The sequence below is a fragment of the Pituophis catenifer genome, unplaced genomic scaffold (genome assembly GCF_029215685.1).
Source record: "Pituophis catenifer annectens isolate HBS135680 unplaced genomic scaffold, rPitCat1.0.hap2 SCAF_1, whole genome shotgun sequence".
Classification (NCBI taxonomy): domain Eukaryota; kingdom Metazoa; phylum Chordata; class Lepidosauria; order Squamata; family Colubridae; genus Pituophis; species Pituophis catenifer.
This window is the reverse complement of record NW_027256881.1, coordinates 229,059,812-229,077,250: the sequence shown is the minus strand read 5'-3', so window position 1 is coordinate 229,077,250 and position 17,439 is coordinate 229,059,812. Positions and strand designations below refer to the sequence as shown.

Genomic DNA, 17,439 nt, shown 5'->3' with positions numbered 1-17,439 from the left:
TATTTTCTGAATATGAGAACTTTTTAAACTTTTTCAGTGTTTCATAAGTTTATAGAATTTTGACTTAATTTAAAACTACCTAATCAATCTTTGAAAACCATAACCATTAGCTATTTTTTAAAAAAAGTCCTGCACAGGTTGCAGTTGGTTCAGGAACTTCCATCACTTAAACAATCAAGTCATAGATGCAATGTTACATAACTACATTATTTAGCAATGGAAGTTCCAGCAGCCCCAGGAACCATAGTAACCCCAGGATTATGTGGGTCATTAAGTGGGAAAAGTTGGGAGTCCTAGGCAAGCAGGCCAGGAGGCGAAATGAGGGATGCCGTGGGCAGAGGCTCCAAAGTGCAGGCAGGTGGGCAGGTGCGGTGGAGGACAAGGAAATGCCATAGGCAGGTACTCAAGTGCAGATTAACATGTCATAAATAGGTACTATGGAGCACAGGAAAATGATGGGAAGGGTGTTTCATTTAGGCCATACAGAATGCGGGTGAGTGTCAGTGGGTGGCAGGGATGTGCTGGAGGCAGGCACTACAGAACTCAGGCAGGTAAAAAAGCAGCAAGAGTGACTTGACTTCTATTCAGGTTCCCCATTAGATTTGCTTCAGGGAAGCTGGCAGGGAATGTTGGAAATCATGATCATATGACCATGGGGATACTGCGATGACTGGAATTCTGAGGACCTGTCGTTAAGTCCCCTTGTTCAGCACTTTTGTAATTTTGCACAGTCACTGAGCAAATGTTATAACCTAAAATGTATGAGGATTTTTGTTTTATTTTTAATTTCTGCTTAAAGAATAGATGAAATAATATGTCATATTGCAATCTTTAATTTTTTATTTCAGTCCAAGATAGTTAAATAGCTAGATAGCTAGACAGACAGACAGATAGTGTTTTTTAGGATGGTTACATAAGAGGTTAATTGACTTAATAATTAACTTCAAACTACAAATATAACAACAGAAATGTGGTAAGATTCAGGTTATTCTGACAAACAAATTTTAAAATACAGGTATACTATATTCCATACGAAATTGTAAATCACATAGTACAAATTATTTTTAATATAGAAATTAATTCCTAGAACGCTTGACTGAGTTAAAATGTTGCAAATTAAAGTTTAGTTTAACTTGATTTATCCTATTATACTTGTTGCAATTCTTAAGTAGATCACTTCCTAGGATGGCTTTCTAATACTAGGAAATCTGTATAAGCCTAGCAACATAATCTTTTTACTGTCAATTAGCTCATTAGTCTCCTCCTATAGTGTGAAGAAATAAGGTATAATTTGGTTATTGCACTGTGCAATATTTTGAGATACAGTTTTGTCCACAAGTAGTCATTGACTTGGGATAATTGAAGTTGAAATTTCTCCCTTTGGAAAGAAAGGAAAGGGATAAGCCTTTATTTAGTCCTTTGTAGAGGCAAAGAAAGGAACGAGAGCTCGGTTCTCCATTACAATTGAATTCAGCTTCTCTACTTTAATTGTTGGGGAAAGTGGTTTGCCTTTTCTTTTTTTCAAGATGGCACTGAAAATAAGTTGGACTTTCATAATTATAATTTATAATTTCTTTCATTTCTGTAAATTATTTCTAATAAAGTTGTATCCTACTTTATAGAATCCTACAGTTTTCTAGACCTATCAAGCTAGAAGATCTTGCATCAAAAGCTAAAGTTGCCTTTGGACAGTCCATGAATTTGTATTACAGCAATAATGAGGTAAAATAATGATTTTTAGACTGTTCTTTGTAATGTTGATATAGTGAAAACTTTAACATCTTTAACAAGTAACCTGTTTCCCCCAAAATAAGACATCCCTGATAATGAGCCCAATCGGGCTTTTGAGCGCATGGCAATATGGCCAAGCGCTTATTTCAGGGTTCAAAAAAATATAAGATGGTCTTATTTTCGGGGAAACACGGTGGCATTTGGGATATGGGAAAACCTGGTTAATTTTTACTATGGTTTCATCTTTCTACTGATTACAGATCCTGCTTAGCCAAATTGTCATAATGAAATATCCTTTTTATGGCTCATTTCTACCCTTTTTCTAGCATGCTATCCCTTAGTTCTGCTAAATACTAATTATTAAAGACAGTTGGTGTTGCTACAGTTAATTTTCAAGCCACAAACCTAATGTGTACATACATTATTTATATTTAACTTGCACTTGTGAATTTTTCCTATGTATAGCTGGTAATTCCATTAGCTATCCAGGATGATCTGGACAAAGCTGTGGAGCTCCTTGATCGCAGTGTTCACATGAAGAGCCTAAAGATATTGCTTGTTGCTCATGGAAACACACAGGTGTGTTAAGGCTTTGTATAAATTTGTATATTGCTATAACACTTTTCCTCTGTTGTTTGCTTGTGACCCCTAACAACCTGATCCCTCTGGAAAATTGCCATCTATCCCCTTCCTTTATGGAGTATTTTTCTTTGAGTTCTAGTTCCAGAAAGCCACAGAGCACTTGTTTTCATTAACAAGTGATTTTTGATCAAATCTATAAAAAAGGTTTGAGTCAAAATTATTTTTGGATAATGTCTGCATGAATTCTCATTTTTTGTCTTTTAACCCATTAAGTTTGGTTACTCTCATGTGCACATTATCTGTATTTGTAACTCAAAAAATCCAAGCATTTGTGTGGGTATATGTATTATAGTAAAATTTGATAATGATAAAATATATATTGCATGTAATAAAACATGTTCTGTATGTTCACAAAGTATTCATGAAATATAAATTGCAATCACAAAACTCATTATATAATACCATGTTTTTACTTTAAAGGTTACAAATGTTATTTTTTTAATAGTTGCGTCAGTAGAACAGTAAGAGAGATAGATTATAGCCAAAGCCCAAAACAATTTAAAAGATGATGAAAAAGTTATATAGCAACTATATTTTGCTTGTCGATTGCTATCCTTAGAAAGATGTGTGCAGAAATATTCCTAGGTGTGCCAGAAACTTTATTTTCCTGTTTCTAAATTATCTCACTTAATATATTTTAACCTTTCATTCTTGCTATCATTATAATCTTAACATTTGGAATGTGTGTACTTGGGAAATAATAGCATATTATAATGTCTTACTGGAAACATGCAAACATTTGGGGAAAAGTCCAGTGTCATCGAGCTGGAATTTTGTGCCATGTGGTTTTAAATAGCCCTGTCATCTGTAATTCCATTTCATAAAATTTGTACCAGAAGACCTCAATCCCTCCGAGCCAAATTTGAGGACTATGGAAGGGAGAATAATTAGCTTCTACCGATTATCATCTGTGGAAGTAGAAATGAAACATTGGATGCCATCTATATTTATGACAAAATGTTGCTTCCTTTTTTATAAGGGTAGAGATTTTTTAAAAAGCATAAATAAATAAACATACTTTTCTCCTTCTAGAATAACATGGATCCCTTGTCATCATTAGAAGATTTGGATAATACAGTTTTCAGAGTAACAGAAAAGAAAAACAGGAATTCTGTAATAGGTAACAACACTTCATATTTTTAATTTTAAACTGGTGATTATTTATTTATGAAACATTTACACTTCTTTTGATGTTGCCACAGTAATTTGCAAAAGGCAAGCAATACAAATATTGCCGCACACAAAGATCAATGATTAATGTGCAGTATGAATCTTAAATAATTGAAAAGTCATAGGAACATTAAACAAGTCAAAACTAAATTCATGTAATAGGATTATAACAAGAACAAAGTACAATATCCAAAATCTTTGATTATGGGAATACAGGTAGTCCTCGACTTAACAACAGTTCATTTAATGACCATTCGAAGTTACAATGGCACTGGAAAAAGTGACTTATGACCATTTTTCACACTTATGACAGTTACAGCATCCCGATAGTCACGTGATCAAAATTCAGACACTTGGCAATTGACTGTCTTGGGAACATGACCTTTTGTGGCCTTCTGACAAGCAAAGTTAATTGGAAAGCCAGATTCACTTAACAACTGCATTATTAACTTAAGAACTGCAGTGATTCACTTAACAAATGCAGCAAGACAATGGAGTAAAATAGAGTAAATGGAGTAAAATTCACTTAACAAATGTCTCGCTTGACAACAGAAATCTTGATGTGATAGTCTCAGTGCCTATAGCTTTTTCAAATTCAGTTTTTAATTTCTTTCATGTCCTGCCCATAATTTTCATACTTACACATCTGAAAGCTACCAAAACTAAAGCAGGCAGATTAATTGTTTTGATAGATTATAAACAAACCATCAAGAATCATTTATTAGTTTAATTTTTAAATCAAATAATATTCTTTTCTTCTGATCCTTCATGTATGTTCTATTTCAACCGATGTCAACATTCCATATTAATTAAAAAAAATCCAGAATAGGGTCAAGATGAAAAAAATGTGGAAATAGTGACTAATATTTTATATTTTCTGTGCAATTTATGTCACTTTGTAGACCAGTATTCCACAATTTTGTATTCTGTGAAGGAATTACATATTTTCAGCACCAGAAGATTGTCTGAACTAAGGGAAAATGTATTTTTCTATAGCTGTAGTTTGCTGGGGAAACAGTATGTTTTGACTACTTAAAAGCAAAACATCAAAAACCACTCTGTTGGAAAGCATCAATGATATTAAGGAATAAGTTTGTTTATAATCTTTTTCCTTTTTTTAAAAAAAATTCAACAGGCTATACTCGTGACAGCAGCTCTCCTCCTCCAGGATACATTCCAGATGATCATGTGGCACGGAATGGATCATTCACTAGTATCAATAGTGAGGGCGAGTTCATTCCAGAAAAAGACTTAGTAAGCATTCTCTTGTTAAAGGATCTTCTACATGCATATCTGGTAGCTTGAGGGTTTTTTTGGGTGGTCCCCCCTTTTCTCCTTAGATTAACATTTATTGATGTTGGGTTAATATTGATGTGCCTTGAACTAACGGAAATTTTAAGTACATTTTTTGTGCTTTCTTTCAGATGTTGGATCCATTATCACTGAGTAGCCCTGAAAATTCTGGCTCAGGGAGTTGTCCTTCACTTGATAGCCCTTTAGATGGGTGAGAATAATTTATAATTTGTCTTTCTGCTATACTCTGCAAGCCATAGTTTCTTACTATATTCAGGAGGCTCTTAGTTATTAAGAATTTAATATTGCATTGTTTTGTGTTTCTAGAGAGAACTACCCTAAGTCCCGGATGCCAAGAGCTCAGAGCTATCCTGATAACCATCAAGAATTCTCTGGTAGATAAAAACAAATGGGCATTGTTTCCAATGTTATTGTTATAAAATTTTATATTAAAATTTTATATTATAATATTAAGTACCTATAGCTTCACAATATAGTGTTTGTGTTGGTCAAAGACTATGGTAGCAAATGCAGAAGTATATGTAATACAGCTATATAATTAAAGAAATATCTAACAAATCAGGAAATAGCAATCATTGCTGAGATGATAAAAAGGATCTTGATCTTTTTTTTTTATTTTTAGTAGATATATTTATAATTTCAATTTTTTCAAGATCCTTTGGATTTATGCAACTATTTGTCTAGCTCTGTAAACATATGATGTTTAAACATATAAAATATTGACCATATTTATTTAAGTCATTGCGAACTTCACTATTGGAGCTGCAGTACGAATTATAAAACTTTCAGGTTTTCAGATACTTGACAAAGTTTTATTCAAATCAAGATAGAATTTAGTTTTAGTATACTATGAAGTTGTATTGAATTTCACAGTTGAACTGGAAGTTTAATCTAGTGGAGCAAAGCATCTTAAAACCTTCAAAAGATTATATTGTATGTATATATTATATTATATGTTTGTATGATTATATTATATGTTTGTTATATTGTAATCTTGTTTTGAAAGCTTTAAAAGACCACAGAGTGGGTTTCAGATGCAATAAATGTATGTTCCCACAGTGAAAGAGAATGAGTAGAACCCATCATGCATACCAAAAAGATAATAAAACAATATTCCTTGAATAAACTGGGATCTAAATGATGAAATTTGTATATGTATATAGTTTAATATAGTATTGTAGTCCCAAAGGTGCCTTTTCAAAAGGCAACTGGAAAGAAAATTCAGTTGCCTTTTGAAAAAAACACCTTTGGGACAATCATGACCTGGATGACTGAGAATCTCCATACACATATAGTATAGTAATGTAAAGTCTATAATATTCATAGATGAAGAATCACTCTGCAATAATAAAGATATATGAATGTAAAGAAAAATATTTCTGGGGCATAAAATATGTATTAAAATAAATATGCTGTTTTTAAAAAGCAATATGAATATGTTCTTCGTATTCTGCCCCTAATTTAGGAATGACATAGATACAGTGTATATTATGAAAAAAAAGCAGTCCTTTATGTATGTTTTTTCTGATTAAAAATTGGGGATGATACATAACCTTTCTTTTCAGTTTTGGCTAGTTTATACTTCTTAATGGAATAAAGCAAAAAAAATTTTTTTTCTTCAGATTATGACCTTCCAATATTTGAAAAGTTTGTCAAAGGTGGAACTTATCCTCGGTATCATATTTCATACCAACATCAAGAATACAATGATGGTGAGTTGTGGGTCAGCTAACTTACCTGGTTTATATTTTTCTTCAAATTCTAGGTTTGTTTTACTTTAAATTAAGAGAGCGTTGTTTTTGTGTATTAATTTTGAATTTACAAATCTTTGGGTGGTGGTTGTTGTGGGTTTTTTTTGAACTAACATTTGTCAGCAGGACCTTTTTAGGGTTGTCTTAGAACAGCAGAATGAAACCTTTTACTTGTGACCACATACAGGCTGCTGCTAAATTTTTTACAGTTCCAGAGCATACGTGCCTTCCCTAAGATTGCCATTGCCAGTAAAATATCAGTTTTGGAGCAGCATAATATTTTCATTTAGAAACACAAGATAAAATTTAGAGTGGTTCTTTAAGCTTTTAGGAGGCTTAATGCATTTGTTCTTAGCAAAACTACTCCCAGAATCTATCAACAGCCCCCCTCCCCCCTGGTCTCCTCTTCTGCCATCACTTTATCGTATCACTGTTAGGCTGCCAACAACACTCAAAATAGGGAGGAAGGGAAGTGTGTTTACGAGACTCAGGATCTGTTTCACACAGTTGTGATAGCTTTTGAAATCGTATGAGAGGTGGTGCAAGGAGTTGTAAAAAAGTTGGAAAAATATCCTTCATTCAGCTGATTTGGATGCCTCATTGCCAGCCTCGGAGGCTTCATTTTGTCAAAAACACCCAAACATTGAGCTGGCAGCAATCTAGCATAATATAAATTTGATCACAAATGTTGATATTTAATTATTTGGGAAAACTTCCAGTTGATTCTTCAAGTTCTCAACATCCTAAAGAACATCCCCAAAATATTTCTTGTTTTACCTAAATGTGCCCTTCCATTTATGGAAGAAAATGGAAAGATGCAGATCTAACAGGGTCCACAATAAAAGAATGTCAACATATTTTCAGTGCTTTTCTTTGTAACTTCTAGTGACAAGGTTTATGTTGCTCTGGAAAGTTTTCCAAATTGTTAGAGCAGCTTTTCAGTAGAACCTTCTCATTTTCAGTGAGAAGGAACAATGTACTAGAGTACCTTCTTTGCTTCCTTCTAGAGCATTTCATAGTCGAGTTCAGTTCATGGCAGCTAATTTCAGTTCCATGTGAATGCGGTCTTTTCTTAAATTCACTATTTATAATAAACTCCTAGAGTTTCATCAAATATGGTATTTAAAAGACCAGCAAGGCTATTTACTTTTATATAGCTGAAATTATTATTTTCTCATCATCAGTAAAAAATATTACAGTATTATATTTTAAACCTTCTATGTTTAGAAAATTAAAATCTGTTTTCCAAGAAAAGGTGCTTTCTTTGGTCCTTTATAAAGGTATCTACCATATGTATTTCTTATTATCAAAGGACCTGAGAGTAATGTTTATTTATGATTGCCTCTCAGGTCTGTAACATATCTCCAGTTCTGTCTAGTGATCTTTACTGTCAAACAATGTACTGATAAACAGTGTGCTTCATAATACTACCATTATACTACCATCATAATATACTACCATTCCTAAGAGGTCTGTAACGGGCATGCATAAGTGCACCAATGTGCCTACCGTCCATGTCCTACTGTCACCATTTATTTGTACCCTTATCCTGTATTCATAATCATGTTTATACTTATATCTGTTATCTTATACATGTTTGACAAATAAATAAATAAATAATAATAACTATGCTGTTGGATTTACTTATAATTTCTGCAGGTCGTAAAACTTTTCCAAGAGTTAGAAGGACCCAAGGAAACTGCTTACGCACTCCAGTAAGTTTCAGCCCAACTGATTATTCATTGAGCACAAGCAGTGGGAGCAGCATTTTCACTCCAGAATATGAAGATGGACGAATGCGGAGAAGAGGAAGTGATATAGAAAATCCTACCTTGACAGTAATGGACATCAGTCCTCCCAGCCGCTGTAAGGAGAAAAAAATATATTGCCTTGTAATCCCTCATCTAAACTATAATTCAGTTGTTGAAATAGCTAGGTTTTATACACAACTGTGAGGAAAATAAATTATCAGAGGAATGGGAGCGTATCAGAAGAATAGACTAAAAACAGAAAATCTGGCATACAGAACTGAAGGGGGCTTTGAAGTGTGTAGTCCACAGAAAGCTTTATCAGGAAATTCCTATGACAACCTACTACACATGTTTCTTTTACTAAGAATAATTCTTTTTTGAAGATAGTAACAGTAGAAGGGCAGAAAATAACTTGAAATCTATTTATTGTTAATATGTGTGCTTGCATTTTGTATGTGCGTGTGTGTGAATTTTGGACAAAACTCTCGCATTACATACTAATAACACTACAAACTTACCAAAAACAGGAATTGAAGTCTATTCAAAGGGTAAATGTTTATATTTTAAAATAGAATAAAATATGCTGATTTGGGAGCTTTATTGAACAGTGTCAGAAAGGTGTTGGTCTGCTTTTCCCTTGTATACTTTGATATATCAGACTTATCACATTTTGTTGCAGCCCCGCGTGCTCCAACTAATTGGGTACTTGGTAAACCGCTTGGCCAAGGTGCATTTGGTAGAGTTTATCTATGCTATGATGCAGACACAGGACGAGAACTAGCTGTTAAACAAGTTGAGTTTGATCCTGACAGTCCAGAGACGAGTAAGGTAAGAATTTGGGAAGGAAGTATCCTCTCTCAGCCTTTCTGATATGTACATATACAACGGTTAAAATAAATTGAACTTATTTTTTTAGAATCATACTTTTTAAAAAAATATTAGCAAAATCAAAAAAAGCTGAAGAAAGTTGTTATGGAATCTGAATATTACACGAATGTCACTGAAAGATTTATGTTATTTATATGTGGAATCTGTGACTTTTGGCTTTTTTTCCATGGTGAAACACTCTTGACATGAGTTGGTATCTTCTTGTTTAGTTTAGGATTTTTTTTTCTAATTTATCCTCCATTTCTTTTCAAAACGTTAGGAGTCCTTTCGGAGCAAACTTTTAAGAGTGCACCATCCTCCATAGTCAATGAGGGAAGGGGAATTGTCCTTCCCATTCTAGGAATTGAAACTACTGTCATATGGAAATAATTATAAGATTCTCCTCTTTAAAAATGAAGACATGGGGATAATGGAAGGTTTAAATATTAAGCTGTACAATGTACAGTACATCATTAAGTCTCTTCTCTAAGAATTTCAAATATTTAGAAATTTCCTATTAATGTAAGTTAATTATTAATAGTTTTCTTGTTACTTATGAATACAGAATTGGAGTCTTTCACATGTGCTCAAATATAATGGACCATTTTGTTTTTAACACAGTGTACTTCAAACTAATGTGCTGCTGAAAGAAAAAATGAACTAGAAAATTAAATGAATGACAATTGTAAAGTGCATTTTCATTACTTTGTGATATTCAAACATGTAATTTTGGATTCAGTACTAAGAATATAAACTACAGAGGACATTGAAACCGACAGTATTACCAATAACATTTAGGAATTAAAATTCATATTTCGTTCAGTAATTTGATCATTGTTTTAAATAAGAACAGATAATTCAAACATATTGCTTAATGCATTGTAAGCCGCCCTGAGTCTCCGGAGAAGGGCGGCATATAAATTAAAGCAAAAACAAAACAAAACAAAAAAAACCCAAGGTCTTCTGAGAACCACTGCTATGCAATTCTTATTGCAATTTATAGGAGCATTGCAGATTCTGAAGTGTTCATTTAATTATGAAAACAGTAAAGCAGCTAAAATGGTTTGTAGTGATTAATAATAATGAGCTAGTAATAATGATTTTTAAATTATTCAGTTTAAATTAAAAAAAAACCTGAATCAAGTATTTTTGGTATGATTTAGTGCTAGAAATTTGCTCTTATTCTATTATGTTACTTTTAGGAAGTAAATGCCCTTGAATGTGAGATTCAGCTTCTGAAAAATCTGCTACATGAAAGAATTGTTCAGTATTATGGCTGCTTAAGGGACCATCCAGAAGGAACACTTTCTATATTCATGGAATATATGCCAGGGGTAAGCCACTGACCCACTGGGAGATAGTAAATTTCTGTAGTGTGTGTGTGCCCATATATAAAAATCAAGTCTGCAAATGGAGTGACGTATAAGATACAATATACCATCAATCTGAAAAGAACGCTTTTGTACTAAATTTCTATAAATATCTTCTGTTTTTCATTAGCATCTACAAACCAACATTTCTGAAATCCCGCAAAGTGTTTTTGCTGTCTGCATTTTGCTCTTTACATATCTATTGTCTAACAAGATGCATATTTAATTATTGAATTTTATTCCCACATAAATGTGAAGCACCATATTAAATATTTCTGTCCAGAATCACCTTTAATCTTTCAGCAATTATCAACATAAATAATTTATAATCAGAATTCAATAGAGAGGCCTGTAATTTTGTATTAATTGTTGATCAGAATTCTCCTTATGAATCAGTGTAATTAGTGTAACTAAAGAAATTAAGGGGAAAGAAGAATCAAAGTACTATAAGGTATGGAATAGATGGTATGAATGGTTGAAAAATAAGGAAACAAGATAAATGAATGAAGAAAGGAGGGGGAAAATGTGTACGACCAATTGATAGGATAGAAGGAATGATAGAAAGCAGAAAATGAACGTCAAATAAGTTAATATTAAAATATTTGTAAATATTGATGTATAGAAAGAATGGACCGCTGCACCTAACTGAAAAGAAAAGTGATATTAATTTTTTTAAAAAAATTTTTTTATTATTCTATAAATGATGTATGTCTATGTTTGGTTTTTAATGTGTTTAAAATAAAAAAACTTTTTTTAAAAAATAAATATTTCTGTCTTGGTGAAAGTAAGCTTGGCTGATAGTAGGTTAAGGGCATATCTGAAGCTTAAAAGAAATTAACATGATCAAACAAAACAAATAATGTTAAGTTAACTATTATTCTTTTTAATATTATAAACAAGTTCGGTACTTGTAGCATTCTGTTATCTTTCTAGCCTAAATCAAAAGATATACTTTCCAGAAAGAATCTGGATTTAAAGTTTAAATCCTATTTTCCCTAAATTGAAGTTGCACACTTGGTGGGCTGGATTTAGTGCTATGCAAGTTAAAGTGAGATGGAGAAAGATTTCCAAGACCAGTTTGCTCTAGTGGTTAAGGCTCCAAGCTAGAAAGTAAGAGACTGTGAGTTCAAGACAAGCCTTAACCGTGAAAGCCAGCTGGGTGACTTTGGGCCAGTCATTTTTTATCTTAGCCCAACTGACCTCAAAGGGTTGTTGTAGGGAAAATAGAAAATAGAAAGAGGTGAAGATGTGTTGGATATGTTTGCTGCCTTGAGTTATTTGTAAAAATAATAGGCAGGATACAAATAAATAAAAATAACTGCATTTGTGGATTCAATCAGTGTTTAAGTGCTGTAACTTTTATATGGTGGATTTCTAGAAAACTTCTTTTAAGACCTTTTACTATAGCAAGTTTCTTTCATTGTAGGGCTCAATTAAAGATCAGTTGAAGGCATATGGTGCTCTCACAGAGAATGTGACTCGGAAGTATACTCGCCAGATCCTGGAAGGAGTTCATTATTTGCACAGTAACATGATTGTACATAGGGATATTAAAGGTACTGATGGGGGCATTGTTATAAATTTGCTTGGTGAATTGTAAATATTTTTTCCTAAATCTTGAAGAGTTTGTTTCCTTTTTCTCCTGGTATACTACTGAAAATAGCATTTTATTGAAGACCTTTCCTGCACTTTTCCAAAACTTAATAAGTAGATGTTTCAAGTGAGTGTGATAGAAAAATTGTACAACAATTTTTCAATTGTTGTAACAATACAATACAATACAATACAATACAATACAATACAATACAATACAATACAATACAATACAATACAATACAATACAATACAATACAATACAATTGTAATATTATAATGCAATATTGGTTAAGAGGCAGCAAGCCCGACTCCATTTGGTTAAAGTGATAGTTACTTTTACTAAGGATTACTGGTTGCAGTGTTCCCCACTCCCATTGGCCAGACCATCCAATAGCATCCTGGTGCAATCTTTTGGAAACTGATTTGATGCCAGGCGGATCTTGAAACAGCTGCACATTCTTTCCCAGGCCAGGTATCCTTGGCCATCTGGATTAGTCTGATTTTCACACGTCTGGTTTCTGTCAGTGCCATTCCCTCCCCTCTTTACCTCCTTTTACTTCCTCCTGCACTTCTTCCCCAAATGGCTATTCCCCCTCCTCCCCATTGATGGCAGGATGCCAACAACTTAGTGGAGCATAGCAAAGTTGGCAGAGCTGACAGCTGTGGTGGGGGCCTGGAAAGTTTTGTCCAACTATGACTGGAATACAAGTTGCAACTGTACATGAAATGGGACCAATAAAACACTTCAATAATACTTTTTTATGAAGATAAATAAGGGAGGAAAGGAAACACATTAGACTTGCAAGACTATATTATGGTAGCTGTTCTAATAAAAGTAGCTTTAGGTCTACTCAGTGTCTGTTGCTTGGTCTTACCCACCTTGTAGGGCTGATACTACCTTCTTTGTACAATTCACAATGCATATTTTAACCCTAAAGGTCTGCATAACCTGTTGCTGAGGTATTAAGTACCAATTGGAGATGGAAGCATAAAGATGTTTTTTCTTTGTCACATGTAACCCTTATCCTGAAAAATTCAAGCCACCCCATTTGATTAGTTTTAGTACATTTTTAACTCCTATTTAAGAAGGTATTTGAAATTAGAAAGAGCCATTTTTTTTTGTTTGCTAATATTGAAACAGTTTTTTTTATGTTGTGATTTTAATTTTGATCAGTTGTACCATGGATGTTTTATAGCAAATTACTTATTATTCACTGACAGTCAATTGATGGCCTGAGGTAAAGTTTAATAAATAACTAGGGGGTCAGTGAAGAGTCAATGCATAGATCTAATGCTCATGTCGATTATTACCTGCCAACAACTGGTATTTTCTGGATTAATAGACGCTTCTGAATGATCTTCAATGGCAGCTCCATGTAGATCACATTACAGTGTTCCAGATAAATGATAATGTGGGTATTAGTCACCGTTTAGACTGGTATTTGAGGTGTCAGAGTTGAAGAAATGTCTGGGCTTTCAGATTTTGAATGGGCTCTTTAACAACTCAGGGGAAAGATTGCCCACTATTATTCCTTGACGTCAGAGTTTAATTTCTTGTTTAATAGTGGAGCTCAAATTAAAAGTATATATATACAATTTTACATGATTTGTTCATATTTATTTCAGATACCAACTGAATTATTCAGTCTGCCTATAGTATTTTTGTACACTAAATTACAGTAACAATTAAACAAAAAGTGTACTTATTTTGTGTGTTGTTCTACTTGCCCTATATGATTACACAGCAATAGCTGTTATTAATCTAAAGCAGGAACAATTACATAATTTGTTTATATTTCTTTCAGGAGCAAATATTCTTCGTGACTCTGCAGGCAATGTTAAGTTGGGTGATTTTGGTGCCAGCAAACGGCTTCAAACAATTTGTCTATCTGGTACGGGAATGAAGTCTGCTACAGGAACTCCGTACTGGATGAGTCCAGAAGTGATTAGTGGGGAAGGATATGGAAGAAAAGCAGATATTTGGCAAGTCTTATATTATTTTTCACCTGGAACAAATTGGAAATAATTTCTTGCACACTATTTTGGGAGCCCTTAAATGTATCCACAATGCTGCATTAAGATTACATCTGGGACTGATAACAGTGGAGACCAGAATTTGGTTTATAAAAATTATGGTTTATGGTTCAACTTCAGGTTGAAATATCAACACTATGGTTTTATCCCTGATTTGTGCATGATAAACACTCAAATTTAGTAGAGCTGTAGATCAGAAAATGCCTAATATAGGTTTAAATCCTTAACTACCATTGAACTTTTTAAGGCAAAGAAAAATGTTAAACAATATCTCTAGGACATTGCCATCCAAAGTGATAGAGAAGTTAGAGAAAGAACTTTAATCATTGGCAATTTAGAAAGTCTCCATAAGTTGACAAACAATCTCTGTAGGTTTATCTAAGCCAAACTGAGGAGTGCATTTACACTAGGTTGTTTTATGTGATGTCCACAACAGTTTTATGGAGTCGTCATGCGGGCATTCCCTTCTCTAAACAGCTCGTGTTCTAGAGAGTAGAAAATACTGCCCGTGCCATTTTATAGGAATGCCCATTAGTCATAATTGTTACACCAATTTTACTACCTTATCTAGCTAAGTCTGCTTCCTTCTATAGTTTTTCATTACTGGCTGATAGAAACCATGAAACAAACTTCAGGTTGCAAAATCTGTATGCCTTATGAGAAAAAGAAGTGGCATAGCCTTTGATGCAGGATTATTACCTTAAAGAAAATAGGATAATATGGGTTTCAAAGAAATAATAGTGTGTTACTAACAATTTTTTCAGACGTAAATGTTCTTATTACCTTGCAGTGTGTGTCTTTTCTACTGTAAATTCTGAAGAAGCTGTTTTTATGGCATGTGTTCAGTAGTAAAATTATATTTCAGTCATTGGAGCTTTAGAACAAACTCAAAATAGAGCAGTCAGTATTTAAACTCACTTTTGTTTTCGCTGCCTCCTTCCAGTAGAAACATATGAACTTGGTAACATTGAAAGAGCAAATCTGTCTCTACCCAAATGAAATCTTAACAGAAACTAATATAGAAATATAAAAAGCTTTTCTTTTGATGGGAACATATATTATGCTTTGATTATCTTTTCCAGATAGTTTTCTTAATTTTAATTTGCTTTTCATTCTTGTTGCAGGAGTGTAGGCTGTACAGTTGTTGAAATGCTCACTGAGAAGCCACCCTGGGCAGAATTTGAAGCAATGGCTGCCATTTTTAAAATTGCCACACAGCCAACCAATCCCCAGTTGCCACCGCACGTCTCAGACCATGGTCGGGATTTTCTAAAGCGGATATTTACTGAGGCTAAGTTGCGACCATCTGCAGATGAACTTCTGAGACATACATTTGCACATTATCACTGATGGCCTGCCTCAATTCCTCTCACCTACTGCATTTTTTACTGCACTTTTTTTTATACAGAGTTGAAAAAAGACAAGGGAGAAGTTATTTCTCTTGATTCTTTCTTTCATATAAAATTGTTAAGATCTCTCTGCATATTTAGAATGCAGACTTTTTCCCATTTAGAATCTCCTTTGTTTCAGTAATGTACTGATGTGGTTTGCATAAAGCACTTTAGTACATATTCATTCCTTATTTAAGGGGGTAAAGAATTTATTTGGACCATCAGGAATCATGTATAAGATTTTCCCCATCCCTGTTCCCTTGGCAAGCACTGCTAATTAACTCCCAAGACTGGGAAGGTATACATGTCACTAGCAGATTCAGAAAAACAGTATATATATCCAGTGGTTGCAGTGTATAAATAGATAACAAAGAGCTCTCAATTATATTTGAGCTTTAAAATAAGTTTCATCTGTGATTCTGGAAATTCATTTAGAAGCTAGAATCTCAGGTTGCTGAGCAAGGTACATTTTGGAAAACAAACCATCATATTAGCACAAAAATGTAAACCAAATAAGTGTTTTCTGCTTTGAAGATAAGAAGCCTGTTGTTTAATAGTGCTAGTGCATTAATGTCGTATATCCAGAATCATAGATAAACAGATTGTTGTAGTACCAGACTTCTCTAAAGTTAAACAATGTCCACATATCATGCAACAAACTGATTTTCAGGTTAGAAATAGTTGATCTGTGAGGAGTCTCTAATGGGTAGAATGAAGTTTATTTTCTGCTCATATTAATTAAGAATACTTTCCATATTCTTTCTTCTGTCACAATTATTCTTCTGGTCCCCTAAAGTATTTTATAAGGCCCAGGTTTTTTTCTCTCTACTGTGAGTTTTATCATAAAGTACTTAAGGTAGAATGGGCAGGAGTGATAAAAATATAGTTTCTCTTTCTGTTGCTGCTGAACTGAATTCTGTGTCTGAGATGCATATCTTATTTGTCAAACCACCTTTGCTTAATCTGACTAATTTGCGCTGGGTTGACTGTGCAGAATTAACTTTGTGGGTTGCAAATGCCTTATTAATTTGCATTGAAAAAGCAAGTTTGGTAGAATGAAATCTGGAAGTTCCCATGTGTATCTATACCATATAATTCAGTTGCAGCTGAAGAAGAAGGAATACGTTATACAGATAGGGGAAAAAAGTCCTTTTCACTCCCATTTTTTAAAAATTTATTTATTTAGATGTTTTACTTTTGATTTAAATAATAATAAAGGAATAATTAGATTTGGGATTATTATCCCAATTGTTTCAACCCATATTTGGACATGTATTAACATTAGAACTGTAGAATGTATGTTTGTTGACTGGCCCTTTAGGATATGTCTAGCACCAAACAATAAAAGTAACTGGAAAATGGGAAAGATGCTTCCATTTTTCAGAAGTGGTGTTGTAAACAGTACTATTAATTATTTTCTAGGCTTTCTGCAAAATGTCCAAAGCAAGTCAAATTATATGAAGATAAATATATACTATAATGATGCTATTAAACCTGACTAACAATTACATATAAAACATAAGTTATATAAGTATGAATCATAAATCACATATACAATATACAATATACAATATAAAGGTGCATATGTGATTTATGATTCATACTTACAAAATGCTCCTGGCACCTTAATCATGACTTGGTAACCTGAGTTTACAGTCTTTATTTATTGTTAAAATAAGTTCAGATAGATAAAGCTGTACTTCTGGAAAGTATTTCTTAGACATGCTGAAGAGAAGTAGGCAGCTCTGATCCATATAGTCTTTCCCCAACTAAAATGTAATTTCAACAGCAGATCATCAATAAATAGAAATGTATTTTTTCT

At 33.3% G+C, this 17,439-nt stretch overlaps 1 protein-coding gene across 1 annotated transcript in view; it reads left to right on the top strand.

Annotated features, from left to right (window-relative positions):
- Positions 1–15,581, top strand: part of MAP3K2 (mitogen-activated protein kinase kinase kinase 2) — a 28,501-nt gene extending 12,920 nt beyond the window's left edge. Inside the window, exons 5-17 of the mRNA XM_070957109.1 lie at positions 1,623–1,722; positions 2,197–2,310; positions 3,406–3,493; positions 4,679–4,797; positions 4,968–5,047; positions 5,164–5,231; positions 6,480–6,569; positions 8,268–8,474; positions 9,039–9,187; positions 10,429–10,560; positions 12,023–12,152; positions 13,998–14,175; positions 15,351–15,581. Coding sequence (XP_070813210.1) covers positions 1,623–1,722; positions 2,197–2,310; positions 3,406–3,493; positions 4,679–4,797; positions 4,968–5,047; positions 5,164–5,231; positions 6,480–6,569; positions 8,268–8,474; positions 9,039–9,187; positions 10,429–10,560; positions 12,023–12,152; positions 13,998–14,175; positions 15,351–15,576 — 1,681 coding nt within the window. The 3' untranslated portion in view covers positions 15,577–15,581. The remainder of the gene's footprint in view (positions 1–1,622; positions 1,723–2,196; positions 2,311–3,405; positions 3,494–4,678; positions 4,798–4,967; positions 5,048–5,163; positions 5,232–6,479; positions 6,570–8,267; positions 8,475–9,038; positions 9,188–10,428; positions 10,561–12,022; positions 12,153–13,997; positions 14,176–15,350) is intronic.
- Positions 15,582–17,439: the final 1,858 nt, after the last annotated feature.